Source organism: Micropterus dolomieu, linkage group LG06, assembly GCF_021292245.1.
Source record: "Micropterus dolomieu isolate WLL.071019.BEF.003 ecotype Adirondacks linkage group LG06, ASM2129224v1, whole genome shotgun sequence".
NCBI classification, from domain to species: Eukaryota; Metazoa; Chordata; class Actinopteri; order Centrarchiformes; family Centrarchidae; genus Micropterus; species Micropterus dolomieu.
The window spans coordinates 5,082,733-5,095,562 of record NC_060155.1 but is presented as its reverse complement, the minus strand read 5'-3'; the positions used below and the strand labels follow the sequence as shown (position 1 = coordinate 5,095,562).

The window sequence follows — 12,830 nt, the reverse complement described above, 5'->3', positions numbered from 1 at the left end:
AGAAACGTTTGGAAGGCGTACAGTAGGATAAGAAAGGCTACTGCCATCCTTATCTTGTCACTGGTTTTGTCAGCAGTTTTAGTTGAGGCCCTCTAGGCACTGCTGCAGTGTCGAAACTGTAGAGTAAAAACACCAAAGACTCATTTATCATCTCTGGGAAGAGTTAGTTTGAATGGAACATGGAATTCTGTATATAAGCACGCATGAGGACTAATTTCATTTTGCATTGTTTTTATTGTAGACAACTTGTGTTTTTACTTGTATATTACCAATTCTTCTACTGCTACAACTGTTACAAAGGCCGTGTTCAGACCAACAATAGCACTGCGTCAAAATACGCAGCTTTCTTAGTGGGTGTTCAGAACGAAAGCCCTGTATTAAGGAAATTCAAAGGGCTGCCCGGTGTTATGATGAAATACGATCCAGGAAGTCCAGTTTGAGTAGCCGATCAATCAGTTTGCCAAAACACGGCGCAGTGGCTTATAATATTACGAGGAGGCACTTTACAACTCTGGATTTCATCTTTCATCTCGATGATGGCGAAGTAAACAGTAGTTCATGTTTCCAACAGGAATGTGCACTTTGCTGGAAGACGCTGTGCTGCGGAGAAAGTGGAGCGAGGTTCAACTGTTTCTGCCTTCCGTGCTGGTTCCCCCGCTGTGTCGTTCAAATGACCTAAGGGCTCACTGGAAGGTTGACCCTGGCTCAACTCTGATGAGCCTGGATGTATTCCTCAGACTGGACCTCCATGAGGCTATAATGCAATCTGCTGAACAACCAGACCTGTCTGATTTCTCTAATTTTGTTCAATTACTAGGAAATATACAGGATAATTGAGAGACTTTAGCTGTGCTTTTAGTGTTAACAAAACCTAATGAAACTCTAAAATATGTGGACACAAAAGTCTGGTCATCATGAGCCAAGATAATTAGTTAGAACTAATAGAATAAAACAGTCGTGGTCTCAGTTTTATATTTGACAAATGCTTCCAGAGGTAAATCTGGCGCTTAACAACAGCTCCCGAGGATGTAAATTCCTCCATAATGTGAATTTACAGCTAGTCAGCGTTCTTTATGGTAACCCCCTACAGAATTGTATGTGTGTGTTCTTGTGTTTCTGTGTTCATGAGTACCAAATGTCCCAGGGATATAAAAAAACAATTGGTTTAATGGGCAAAAGTACCGCATCTTTCATGCATTGCATGTTTTCATTCTAATTCAGCACATCAAACACACATACACACACACACACACACACACGCACGCGCACACACACACACACACACACACACACACACACATTCCTGGTTTCCCAGTGGTGTCTCCTGAATCACCTGTCTAGCACTCGACAGCCTGTTCACCTATGAGTAACAGCCTAATATCTACTTTATGGGGCTCTTCTACTGAGAGTTGCTTGTAGCACATCAAGGACTGAGGTTTATATAATGTTAGAGGATGAGTAATGAGGCAGAATGATTTTCCTCTGCTCCTCTGTAACGAATAACGGTTTCCTTCTGTGGGAGTTTGCGTTCGCCTTGGAAGCGATTATTTAAAATCAACAGAGCAGCAGGACATTCTCATCCGGCAGCCAAAAAGATGCTGGTTGGATTCACGATGTGCAAAAGTGAGAAGATTCTCTGAAAGAGGGAGAGTATGGTGCGAAACAAACAGCCGTCCAGTGCCAAAAGCAGGTAAAACTTGTCAAGAAGTGCTCCTGACTGTCACTCCAAAGTCTTTTCACATAAGGTGTTAACATTACCCTGTTTATTCCCTCAGTCAAGATAGATTTAGTGTTTGCAGAAATACATCACAGTTTTAAGTGTATGTAGTGTCTGTAAAATAATATTCTTCTTTGTAAAATTGTATAAAATGTTTTTAAAAATTTATTTTGCATTTTTGTAAGTCAGTCGTAAGTTAGTCAAAGTAGGCTTAGTGTTTGCAAAAGTGCAAAAGTTTATTGATAGCTTAAAAAGTTCAAGAAAAAGAGGTTAAAGAAAGGAAATGTAGCGCTTTGCACGCCATCCATTGTTTGAATTTAGATGTTACATTAAATAGCACATCAAAATGTCTCTAAATAATACATATTTTTCATGAAAAATGGTGAAAAATAAACCGTGAGTGCATTATGTGATTTGTATGTAGATATAATAACTGTGAAAAAAGAGAGCTGGCCAGTTATGTCCCTCTGTGGTATTTACATGCTCAGTAATCAATTTAGTGCAGTGTGAGCACACACCCACACTGCTTAAGTTTTACATTAGATAAGATTAAGATAAAATTAAACTTTAATCATCCCTGTGGTGACAGGGAATGTTAATTTTAAAAAATGCATGAAATATATGAATGAAATATGCAACAGTGTGTGGACAGGATGTGCCACAGCTACTGAAAAACATAAATCAATGCGTCAAGAGTTTTAAGCCGTGAGTGCAGTCTCATATCATGAACAGTGTGTGTGCGTTTGTGTGCTGTGAATGTTTGCTAACGTCACCTGATGTTCTGCAGCCGTAGACCTCAAAGCGCATGCAGATGCCTTGCTCCCAGGAAATGGGGCGGATGCGGACGTAGCGAGCCAGAGTCTGTTTTGGGAGGAAGGCGTGAACCTCGTCCGTCGGGTTGTGGTTCCCCTGGAAGATCTGAAGATGGGAAAACATAGAAAAATAAATGACACATTGGAGCTTTTGTTATTTTGTTACTTATTTTACTACTTAAGTATTACAACCACCAATACCACTCAGTACTGTACAACTATACTATTACTGGTCCTTCTACTGCTACTTCTTCTTTTACCACCCACCGCTTCTACTAGAGGTATTAGCACACTGCTACAACACTGTAACCACTACTGCTACTAGCACTGCAACCATGACTTCTACTGTCTCCACTACTACTACTGCAACAGCAAAATTATTTTTGTTGCTGCTACTACTGCGATTACTCCTGCTACTGCTGTCTACTACAATAAACCCCTGGTAGGTCATGGTTTAAGTAGAATCTGGATTGACTTACGTTGACATTTATATTGAAACTGGCTGTTCAGCGTGAGGCGTTGGAGCCAAATTTAGCACCCTGGTACACTTTAAAAACTCTTTCAAATGATTTGTTTGTTGCTAGCAAGTTGTACCACGTCTATCAATAAGGTTGCTTAATGAGAGACTTTGGAACCCATCAATTTATCTCGGCCCCAAGATAACTTCCAGACCAGTGTTCCTCCGAAGAAATAGATTCTGATTGTGATGAGTGAAGTGGGATGTGAAGCAGACTTTCAGCACACTCATTTCAGTCAATTAGGGATGTTGCCAAAAGCTGTCAGCCTGGGAAGACATTGATTCAGCCATCTACACTTCTCTCACCATTGATTAGAATGCAGAGTCCTTCATTACTCATCAATATTAGATAGACGGGGGTTGTTACAGCAACAATGAACATTACCTTCTGCTTTGAGCCCTCCTTCACGGTGACCCAGTCCTCTCCGGTGGAGCTCAGGTCCACTTTGTACGAGCGGACGTAATAGTGCTTCTTGGTCTCCTTTGAGATCGCTCCCTGCGTCCCGATGGCTGTGACGAACCGGAGAAATCCCAAATCCACCTGGATTACAGTAAAGACAGTAAGGGCAAGTTAATTGAAAAATGCAGACAGGATTACAGGCGAGGTACAGCGGTAATGCACAAGTTTTGAATTTTAAAGCCTGGTTTAACCCCAGTCTGCTGATCTTAACATCAACAACAGCAACAAAAACAAGTACATTTTCTTCTTTTGGAGTTTGTTCTTGGACCGTACAAAACTAATATAATTTTAAAGTTTTAATGTATTACCAAATTATACATAGAGCCAAAGTATCATCCTACAAATGCAACACTGTCTTGTACTGTGTTTCACACGGGAAGTAAGAGGCTCAGATCTCATTAATTATACTGCGATCTGTCCATGATTAGACAGTGAAAAATCAGAGCAGGACGCTGGAGAGATGGGTAGCCCCGTTCGTTCAGACCACCACCTCTCTACCACATAACGAATCTTTACAGGGACATTATTCAGTCAGTATACTCCACTACTAAACATTTGACATTTGATTCCGTACACTTGTGCATACGTGCTGTGTTCTCTCACTATCAACAAAACAACCTTTTCCCGGAGAGGGATTGAACGTGACATGTGATTTAGGTCATGTGTTTAAATCTGGTTGAGTCAGGCGTACACTAAGGGTTTGAGCCTCAGGCTGCTGATCCACAAGGATGTCTGGAAGAGTCTATTTGCTGTGACACTGTTCAGAAGCGTGTGTGACATCAAACTCATTTAGAGCATAACAAAATTGTGTCAGACAGTGTGTGTGTGTGTGTGTGTGGGAACCAGCTCACGATCAATTTTATGGTTGTCCACCCGCATCACTAATGACTAGTGTGTGACCTGTGGTGCGTGTGTGTGTGTGTGTTTGTAACCGTGTAGGTTGAGAGGTTGTGGTAGACCAACAGCAGATTTTGTGAGAGAGACTGTGAGTAAATAAGGACATACGACGACAACAAGGATAAAAACTGGACTTACAGCAACAGCTTGCATAGCAGGCCAGCAGGCTAGTTAATGCTGACACGACTTGTGCTAATAATTTCCCTCATAATATGTTAAAAACACAAAAGTTAGATATAGAGAAATTATAAATTCTCAGGGGAAAAAAATCCCACTCACATTTACCAGTTGCTTCTTAACCAACTTGCTGTTAAGGTTTCCATGTCACACATGTGGAAATAGCTATTTTGTTATTCTTTGTTACTCTAAAGACCACGTCAGTTGTCTGCTAAAACAAGGCAACCGGCAGTCACATCTTAAAATAGCCAACATTTCTCTGGTGGCTGATGGGAATTTCCCCAGTTTGACTGTATGACTAGACTGACTGAATGTATTATCTTGTGTCTAATTGAGTTAGAATACCCAGTAGTAAGTAAACAAAGAGTGTCTCTTAGTGTCAGGACAAACTTGCCAGCCAGCCTGAAGGAGAGAATTCCACCTTTTAAAAAGTAAATTGTTTTAAACTGAATCTAACAAAGTTTGGGATCATCCTTATTTCAGTAGCAGATTCCAAGCACTCTTAAAATAAGTAAGTCCAAGTGAAATTACACTGACATTATCGCATCTCATGGCTATATCGTTTCCTAGTTTTCTCATGAAATTGTGATCTAAGGGCTAAATAACAGATAATAAAAAAAACTTATTCAGATGGCCGAGGCATTTTATCTCACAGCAGCAACGAAGCGTCCAGAAACAAGGCTGTTCAAAGTGCTTGAAAAGAAAAAGATAAAATAAAAAAAGATTAATAATAAGATAGTTATCATCAAAGAGAGCGGTAGTGATAACAGAAAGCCTTACAGTAGTCTTTTTAAATCAATGATTCACACACTGTCTACAAATACTTTAACTTAAATTAAGAGTACTGCACCAAGACAGACCGTAGCTCCATGTACAGTTATCACATCAAGTGCCTCCAAACTGCATTAAAGCATAAAGTAGAATCGAATTATTTTCATAACTGCGTATTAAATGAGGTGACACTCCATTTGACTTCCATTTCATTCCACTTCAACTAAACAAAATTGCTTGTTTGTTGAGTTTGGAAATTATCAGTTGCATACCAAAATACACAGTGCTGCAGTGTGTAGGATGCCTGTAATATATGGTGTGTAATTATGTTACCATAGAGACGTCGCACATGGGAAGGGACCAGAGGCCATTATTTAACTTCTCCCACTATTGCTTTTTCAGGAAAAGGGAAGAAAATAGCTTCTTGTGGGTCTGTGTGGGCTCTGACACTGACAGCGAGACCCCTGGGAAACGATGTTTCGTGGGATTGCTCGCTGGCGTTCCCAGCTGCGTTCTGCTCTAAATTCCCAAGGGATGTATCCCCCGAACACTACAAACACTGTGTGTAACAAAGACACTGTGTATGGTAAGCTTTGCTTTGAAATGAGATAAACATGCTACTAGATAATTCTTTGCTGTTTATTATAGCATCAAGAGTTGCGCTTCCAATCTTTTTAACTTGTGACCCCGGAAACAATGAAGGCTTTCAGAGGCCTTAAGAGGCGTATCCAGTAAGAGAACGTAGTGAAATTACTTTGGGTTAAAAAAAATATTAATCTTTCTTTCTTATCCTTTTAATCATCTCATGACCCCATAAATTTACCTCGGTCCACATCAGGCTATGGAAAACACAGGTTTAAACGTTGCTAAGCATTCAAAGGGCAAAGCCTTCTTTTTAGAGCTGCAATTTTGCACAGACCTTCAATGATCATACAGGGAGACATACAGCATAATGCAGCCATAAGACAAGTCACTTTTCCTATAAGAGGAGTGGGCAATTCTCAGAAACGTGGCAAGATAAAGGTGAAGAGTGTGTACCAAATATGAAAACACATCAGAAGGTAACTCCTGGAATCCGCTAGTGGAGGGAATCTAAAGCTGAATCGATTAGTCGAGTAATCAGTTACATGAGCGACACAAACTTAACCTGCAACTATCTTGATAATCCATGAATCGTTAAACTCACTTTTCAAGTAAAAATGACATTTACTAGCTCTACTGGTAAAACCAAACAATCAATTTCGCCTTTTTTAAAAACTGTTCTAAAAGTGAAAAAAACCCAAAAACAATTTCCCAGAGTCGGAATAAAACAGAACTGATGATGTTGCCCCAGTTTTAACAGGAAAAGCCTCAGCACTTACAGTAATCCATCGGCCAGCCGTTGCAGTCGGCAGTTGCTGCATGTTTTCTGTTGCTGCCGGTCAAAGCTCCATTTTCCAGACTTCCTCCATCAAATGACTAAGGCTAATTGCTCTTCCATCTTCTAATTACTCAACACTTGGCAGCGTCTACATATATGCCACAGAAAATAGTCACACTTAGAGCTTTTTAATGACGGGAACAAAATGCAGGAAGGGGACATGATTCAGTCAAGTGTGGCTAAATGAGATTGAACAAAAAACTCTGCTACTTCCTGCCAAAAGAGGATACTGCTTTAGCAGTGATAGTAAAAGAAAGAGCCTCAATTACTCAGTTCTCATCTGAGGTTTGAATGTTTACTTAAGAAAGTGCTGTTCTCTGGGGATGCAGTGGATTGCCTGGGGAGAGAAAAAGTTTTTCTACATGCACAAGTTTTTCTTTACATCTGACTGACAATGTTTTTGCATGTTTACAGGCTTATGTCAGCCTGATAGTCAGACTTAATTGCCATTTTGCTTCATTTCATTAATTTAATATGACATTGTGTTCATGTTAGCTACTTTCTTGTTGGGAAGAGGGGATTATTTTGTTTTGCCCTAGCCAATCAGTAAAGTGTGATGTATCCGCCCTGCCAACATTATTTTCAACTGACATGGTGGCTGGGAGCAATTATGGTTTTTCTCACTGATAAAACAACATGTCATTTTTAGTAGAGAGGTATTATATTGTAAGTTGACTTATGACAACTTGCTTGTATTTTTCTGTGGCTATTTTTCTTGGATGTAGGTAGTTAGCTATAATGACAGCAGTCCGGAGGTTTTCATCCCCAAAAATTCCAACACACTAATAAGACAACAGTGTCTCCTAAAAATTACATGAATACACGATTAAAGAGCTCAAACTTGCAACTTGTATAACCACTGTGATCTTAAAACCTTGTTACAACTTTTTTAAATGACTCGGTGGCATTGATGAAAAAGAAGGAATTTAGTTCTCATTTCTGAAATACTTTCTTTTAGTAGCCTCGAGGTTTCTATTCAAAATGGACATCAGACTAATTAGATCAACTTGGTTTGGGGGCTTTATTTCCTTTGATGAATGACATAACTGGAAATTCATAACAACCCAAATCACCAATGTGCTTAAGCAAAACTCAGACAAGGCCTTACATGCACTTCTCCATGTTAATAAGTCTGATTTGTGTTGAGGTTTCTCTCGGTTATTGACATTTCCAGGGTTTGGAAGATCGGGGTGGCATTCCTCCAGAGGTCTGCTCTGGTTAACCAGATCCTTTAATGGTCTCTGGAGGATCTTTTGTCTTTCATTTTCCCCCTTGCCTTGGCTCATTCGAGGCCCAAATGTGTTCTCCAGATGCTACGCCGCTAAGCTCTTCCTGGTGGCGTCAAAGAGATCCTGAAGACAAACGGCAGAGCGTCTATAAATACCTTGAAGTCAAGAGGGGAAGGAAGCCTTTCCTGGGCTTACATCATGGTATTCAATAACAAGTCAATTTTCTACAACTTGTAAAGATGCACCTAATGGCCATTTTCGAGTAACATTTGTACAAATGAAGCTTGTAACAGCTTCCTCTTGCTTTTGTACCTGATCAGATAGTTCTAGCATTTTACTTGTGTATGTTAAGGTTGGAGCCAGATTGCTTGACACGTGGATCAGTACTTCACTTTAATTTGCCATTCAATTTGTTGAATAATTACAAATTCTATTTTTAATGAACGTTTCTCCTAGCAAGTATGGATTGATCTATAATGTTCACATTAAGCTCATTTTGCTTTGCACAAGTTTCTAAATTAGTACAGTTATTGCTGCAAAAGTAATTTTTTTGTATTTCTTGTCAATCCTGAAAAATGTTTACAGATATGGAGGCTTTCCATTTTATTGCATAGTATCCAGCATGCTAATGAAATGAGTCACTGCTGTGCAAAATATGATTACAGGTTTTTCCTGAAGCTAGATAATTAACTCGCTGTCTGCCGCCATCCAAATTGCCACCGGGTAACATCACCCGACAACATTATGAATCGTAACCTGAAAACAGTATCAATAAAATATAAATGCTTTTAAATGAATAATAGAGGTGTTTGTGGTGGAGGAGGCAGGCATGCAAGAATTAACTCGTAATTTTTTAAGTCATAATTTTCTTCTCAAGTAAGATGAATGGAAAGCCGTAAGGCAAACCACGCTGTGTGGAGTTGGCCACGCACCGTACTTAATCAAATAAAATGGAAAATTCTCTTCACAAAAAATAACCAGTCATAAGTCAAATGCCTCACGGAGTCTGGGGGCACGCAACAGAACCGGTTCTGAGGCTATAAATCACTGTTGCAGGGGGGATGGTCAGCTCTTCCTACAGGAGGGACTGCCAACAAAGCTTTACTTGAACAACAGAAGAACATGCGCATTTAGAAATCTGTCCACACCACCAAACCTGACTTGGTATCTTCTAGCCTCGGAGAGGAGAGCGTGTATGAGAGGTCACTGGTGCATATCTCATGACCGGTGAGCTGAACGAGGAGTGACGTCCCCTCCTTCACTAGCTACAGTTGGTGTGTCTTTGTTGCTGAGATCATTTGATTTATGCAAATGCTTTGTGGGAATATGCAGCACCAAAGCACCATAGCAGCTAAAATTACACTTATGAAATGCCTTGCATTATCTGGACGATTTCTTGTAAAGGGGCCAAAACATTGATGTTCCCAAGGTAGTATTTTTAATATAATATAATATAATATATACAAAAACATATACAAACAAAAGCTTCAGTTTCCATTTATTTTTAACTGCAGACTTTATCAGAAGGCTTAACATGGTACTACTTACATCCTCTCCTGACCTGAACTTGAAAAATACCATTACTCTCAAACAGCACAGAGGAGGTTGTAATAAGACAATACAAACAAATAAGTCTATATAGGCAAACAGAATTGCTGCCCAATTGCATCTTGTATAAAGAGAAGAATTACCTGCCTGTGGGCCCCTATTTACTCTCCCCGGTTCCACCCAACATCTGTGCATTGTGTATCCATCCTGTTGTTTTTCAGTATACATCAGGTGCAGTGCAAAAGGCAGATCATACATGGCAGAGCAGTATGACTCTGCTCGTTTATAGCGTAAATGTTGTAAGTTGGCAAGAAAGTATTAAATTAATCTACCTAAATCTATACCTATTTAAATAAAATAGTGAAGATGGTTCTAAGGTGCTCATGTGTTAAATACCAAAACATCTTGTTTCATTTTTTTCTTTTTCATTAAATACAATATCCCTCATCAAGACACCAAAAAAACTCCTTTCAGATAATAATGTGTACCACAAAGTCAAAGCAAATAATGAAACATTTCAGAAGGCATCTTTAGTAAACAATGAAGCGTACTGGACAACCTTCTGGTAAATTCAGGCTCCACATGTGAAACCATTAACCTCTATTAAAACACTGTCCTTCATATCATTACATCCCAGAGGGCTCAGCTGTGGCCCAGTAGCTAAAAGAAGTCCCCAGACAGACAATAGAGAGCCCAACTACTAATCCGGCACCAAGGCCATCTTCCTGTCTACTTCCTGTTGTAACCCCCACAGGAAGGAAGTGAGGGTCAGTCCTTACTGCGAGACGCATTGTGAGCCTTCCTCTATGAGTTCCTGTCCTGGACAATGGCACAGTCCTGGACTCCAGCCTCACCTTATAGGTCTATCTGGGGGGCGATCTCATTTGGAATTAGTTTTCTTTGGCTCAAACCATATTAGGAAAAGCAGATGATTGTTGTTTATAAATCCCAGTCATACGTGTGCCAAGACTCACAAGTACCTGTCATCCTGTCAGGTCTGACAATTTGGCGCCAAGAGAAGTCCAAACAAATCAGATTCTGGTTCCTGTAATTTTAGTGAAACGTGATGGACTGCACTCTTCTTCAAGAGCACAAGAAAAAACAGATAGGCCTACATGTGCTGAAGACCATGTTTGGCCCATAGACTTGAAGCTGACTTTTTGACACTTTTACTAGAAAGAAATGTAAATCTTCAGTTAATGTAAAATTTGTTGTAAATACAAAATGGAGCAAATAAATGAACCCAATCGCAGTAACTGCACTCTGGCTTGGCTCTTGGCTCAAGAAGTCACGGTCACATTTATTGCAAACTCTTTCACAGAGCAGCCAACTACACAGCTAATGCAATAGAGCTGAAACTAGATGGAGAGAAAGCCACAGGCTAGCCATAGCTAAGGCTAAATTTACTTATTTTTATCCCTAGCACTCTCTGGCAAATATCAATTTTGATGAACTGACATCTTGGTAATTCAGTTTTTGAAAGAAACATGACTAAATGAGACAGTAGCTAAATCTAGTTATGAGGCCAGTTTGGCTAAAAGTTAACTAGCCTAGCTTAACAGAGTAGCTAACTGCCGTGTCAGCTTCTGACTCTTTTGAATTCATGCAATTAGTTGTATTAAATACAACACTATACCTACTGTGTGCTATAGTAGTAAACTACCTGCAGAAAACAATAGTGCAAACTCTATTATTTAACAAACTACTAGTCTAGTACAGCCTATGAATGTAGCTATTACAAAATAAAAGATAAGACAAAATGCACACACGCTGCATATGCAATTTATATAATCATAAACCTGACAACAGATGATAGAAACTCATTTTTGGGTGCTTAGTTAAATCATATTGTATTGTGTTTGAAGAAACACCTCATTCTCAGACCTGTAGGCCTACAGCAGTTAGTTTATCAAACTGAACCGCCATGCAGCAAAAGATACCGAATGTGTTTAAAGAAATTAAACAGAGGGCTGAAAACACATTCAGTGACTGCAGGCGGCTTACGTCAGATTTCACAGTGAAGATAAAATGTCAACTTTGCTGGAGAGGCAGATTTCAATAAATAATGCATGTTGGCTTTTCCCCCTTCATTCTGTGTGTAACATGCAGAGAAGTGGTACAAATGAGTGAACAATATTCTAACCAGATGTGAGCAAGATCTCAGCAGTATAGTCAAGTTCACAGTGAGCACCCTTTCTCCATGAGTGAGTGAGCAGAGCTACGCACATTTTGAGATCAGACTCTAAAATGAGGACCAATATGTGACATAATTTCATTTTTCTGACCCAGTTTGACCTCAAGAATTCTCCATGAAAATTGGTTCCTTGACTTTTGACGCAACCAAACGATACTGACCTGTATCCACTCTCTGGCGGTGTCATCTGAGGGCGTCCAGCCGTTCTCCTGGTAGTTGAGACGTGAGCGTTCAGGGGACCAGTTGGAGTTGTACTGCGAGGAGGCGCTGATCTGGTCTGAAGAAATTTCCCCCGACCCCATGCCCAGTGGCTCCATACAAGCAAAATCTGCCAAAGACAGAGAAACTCCATTAAGAGCTCAAATTTTGCTTTTTAAGTTTTGTATCATTCATTTACTTTATTGTATTTATCTTTTTGCATTGATAGATAAAGAAAAGTAGATCTCCCAAAAAGCTCTTTGTCATAGCAAATGGAATCACACAATTAACAATGCTGACATTATCACTCCCACAAGGAACAGAGTTGGATCTAATTCCAGCCATGGCCATCTTAATACTTTTAATCTATCATCTTTATACTATTAAAAATAAAATGGTGGCCTGTGTGTCTTGAAATACCACTGGACATGAAGTTTATGGTCTTAAACACATCCCAGGGTGGTCCAAATTATCAACAAACAAAGGAATGTGTTATCAAAACTGCCTCTTTATTGAATTTTAAAAGTTTATTACACACATCATTAGCTTGATGAACTGAATTTCTGTATTTTTCTCTCCACCATGTCATTGCTAATGGCTGAATTTATTATTATTATCATAAAACCCCAGAACTGGGGTTTTAAAAGAAACACCTCAAGTCAAAGTCATTAATTCATGTTTGGGAAAAATGCTCATTTTGTGTCTGACTAGTGAGCTTTGTGATTATAGTGTCAGCCAGACACCCATTGTAAAGTGTCTGTCCCTGCTGGGCACGGCAGTCAGTCACAGTAGTAAAGGAGTAACAGCCACAGGAGTTACAGCTCCTGTGGTGGCACTTTAGAGGTCGTTAGATGACACTGGATGTTGTACAGTATCCATACATTCATACA

The 12,830-nt window shown here is 39.7% G+C and overlaps 1 protein-coding gene across 1 annotated transcript in view; it reads right to left on the bottom strand.

Annotated features, from left to right (window-relative positions):
• The window catches only part of LOC123972089 (neuropilin-1a-like), a 74,351-nt gene that overhangs the window by 21,813 nt on the left and 39,708 nt on the right, over positions 1-12,830 (bottom strand). Inside the window, exons 6-8 of the mRNA XM_046051323.1 lie at positions 11,904-12,070; positions 3,432-3,587; positions 2,491-2,635 (exon numbers count right to left, since the gene is read on the bottom strand). Coding sequence (XP_045907279.1) covers positions 2,491-2,635; positions 3,432-3,587; positions 11,904-12,070 — 468 coding nt within the window. The remainder of the gene's footprint in view (positions 1-2,490; positions 2,636-3,431; positions 3,588-11,903; positions 12,071-12,830) is intronic.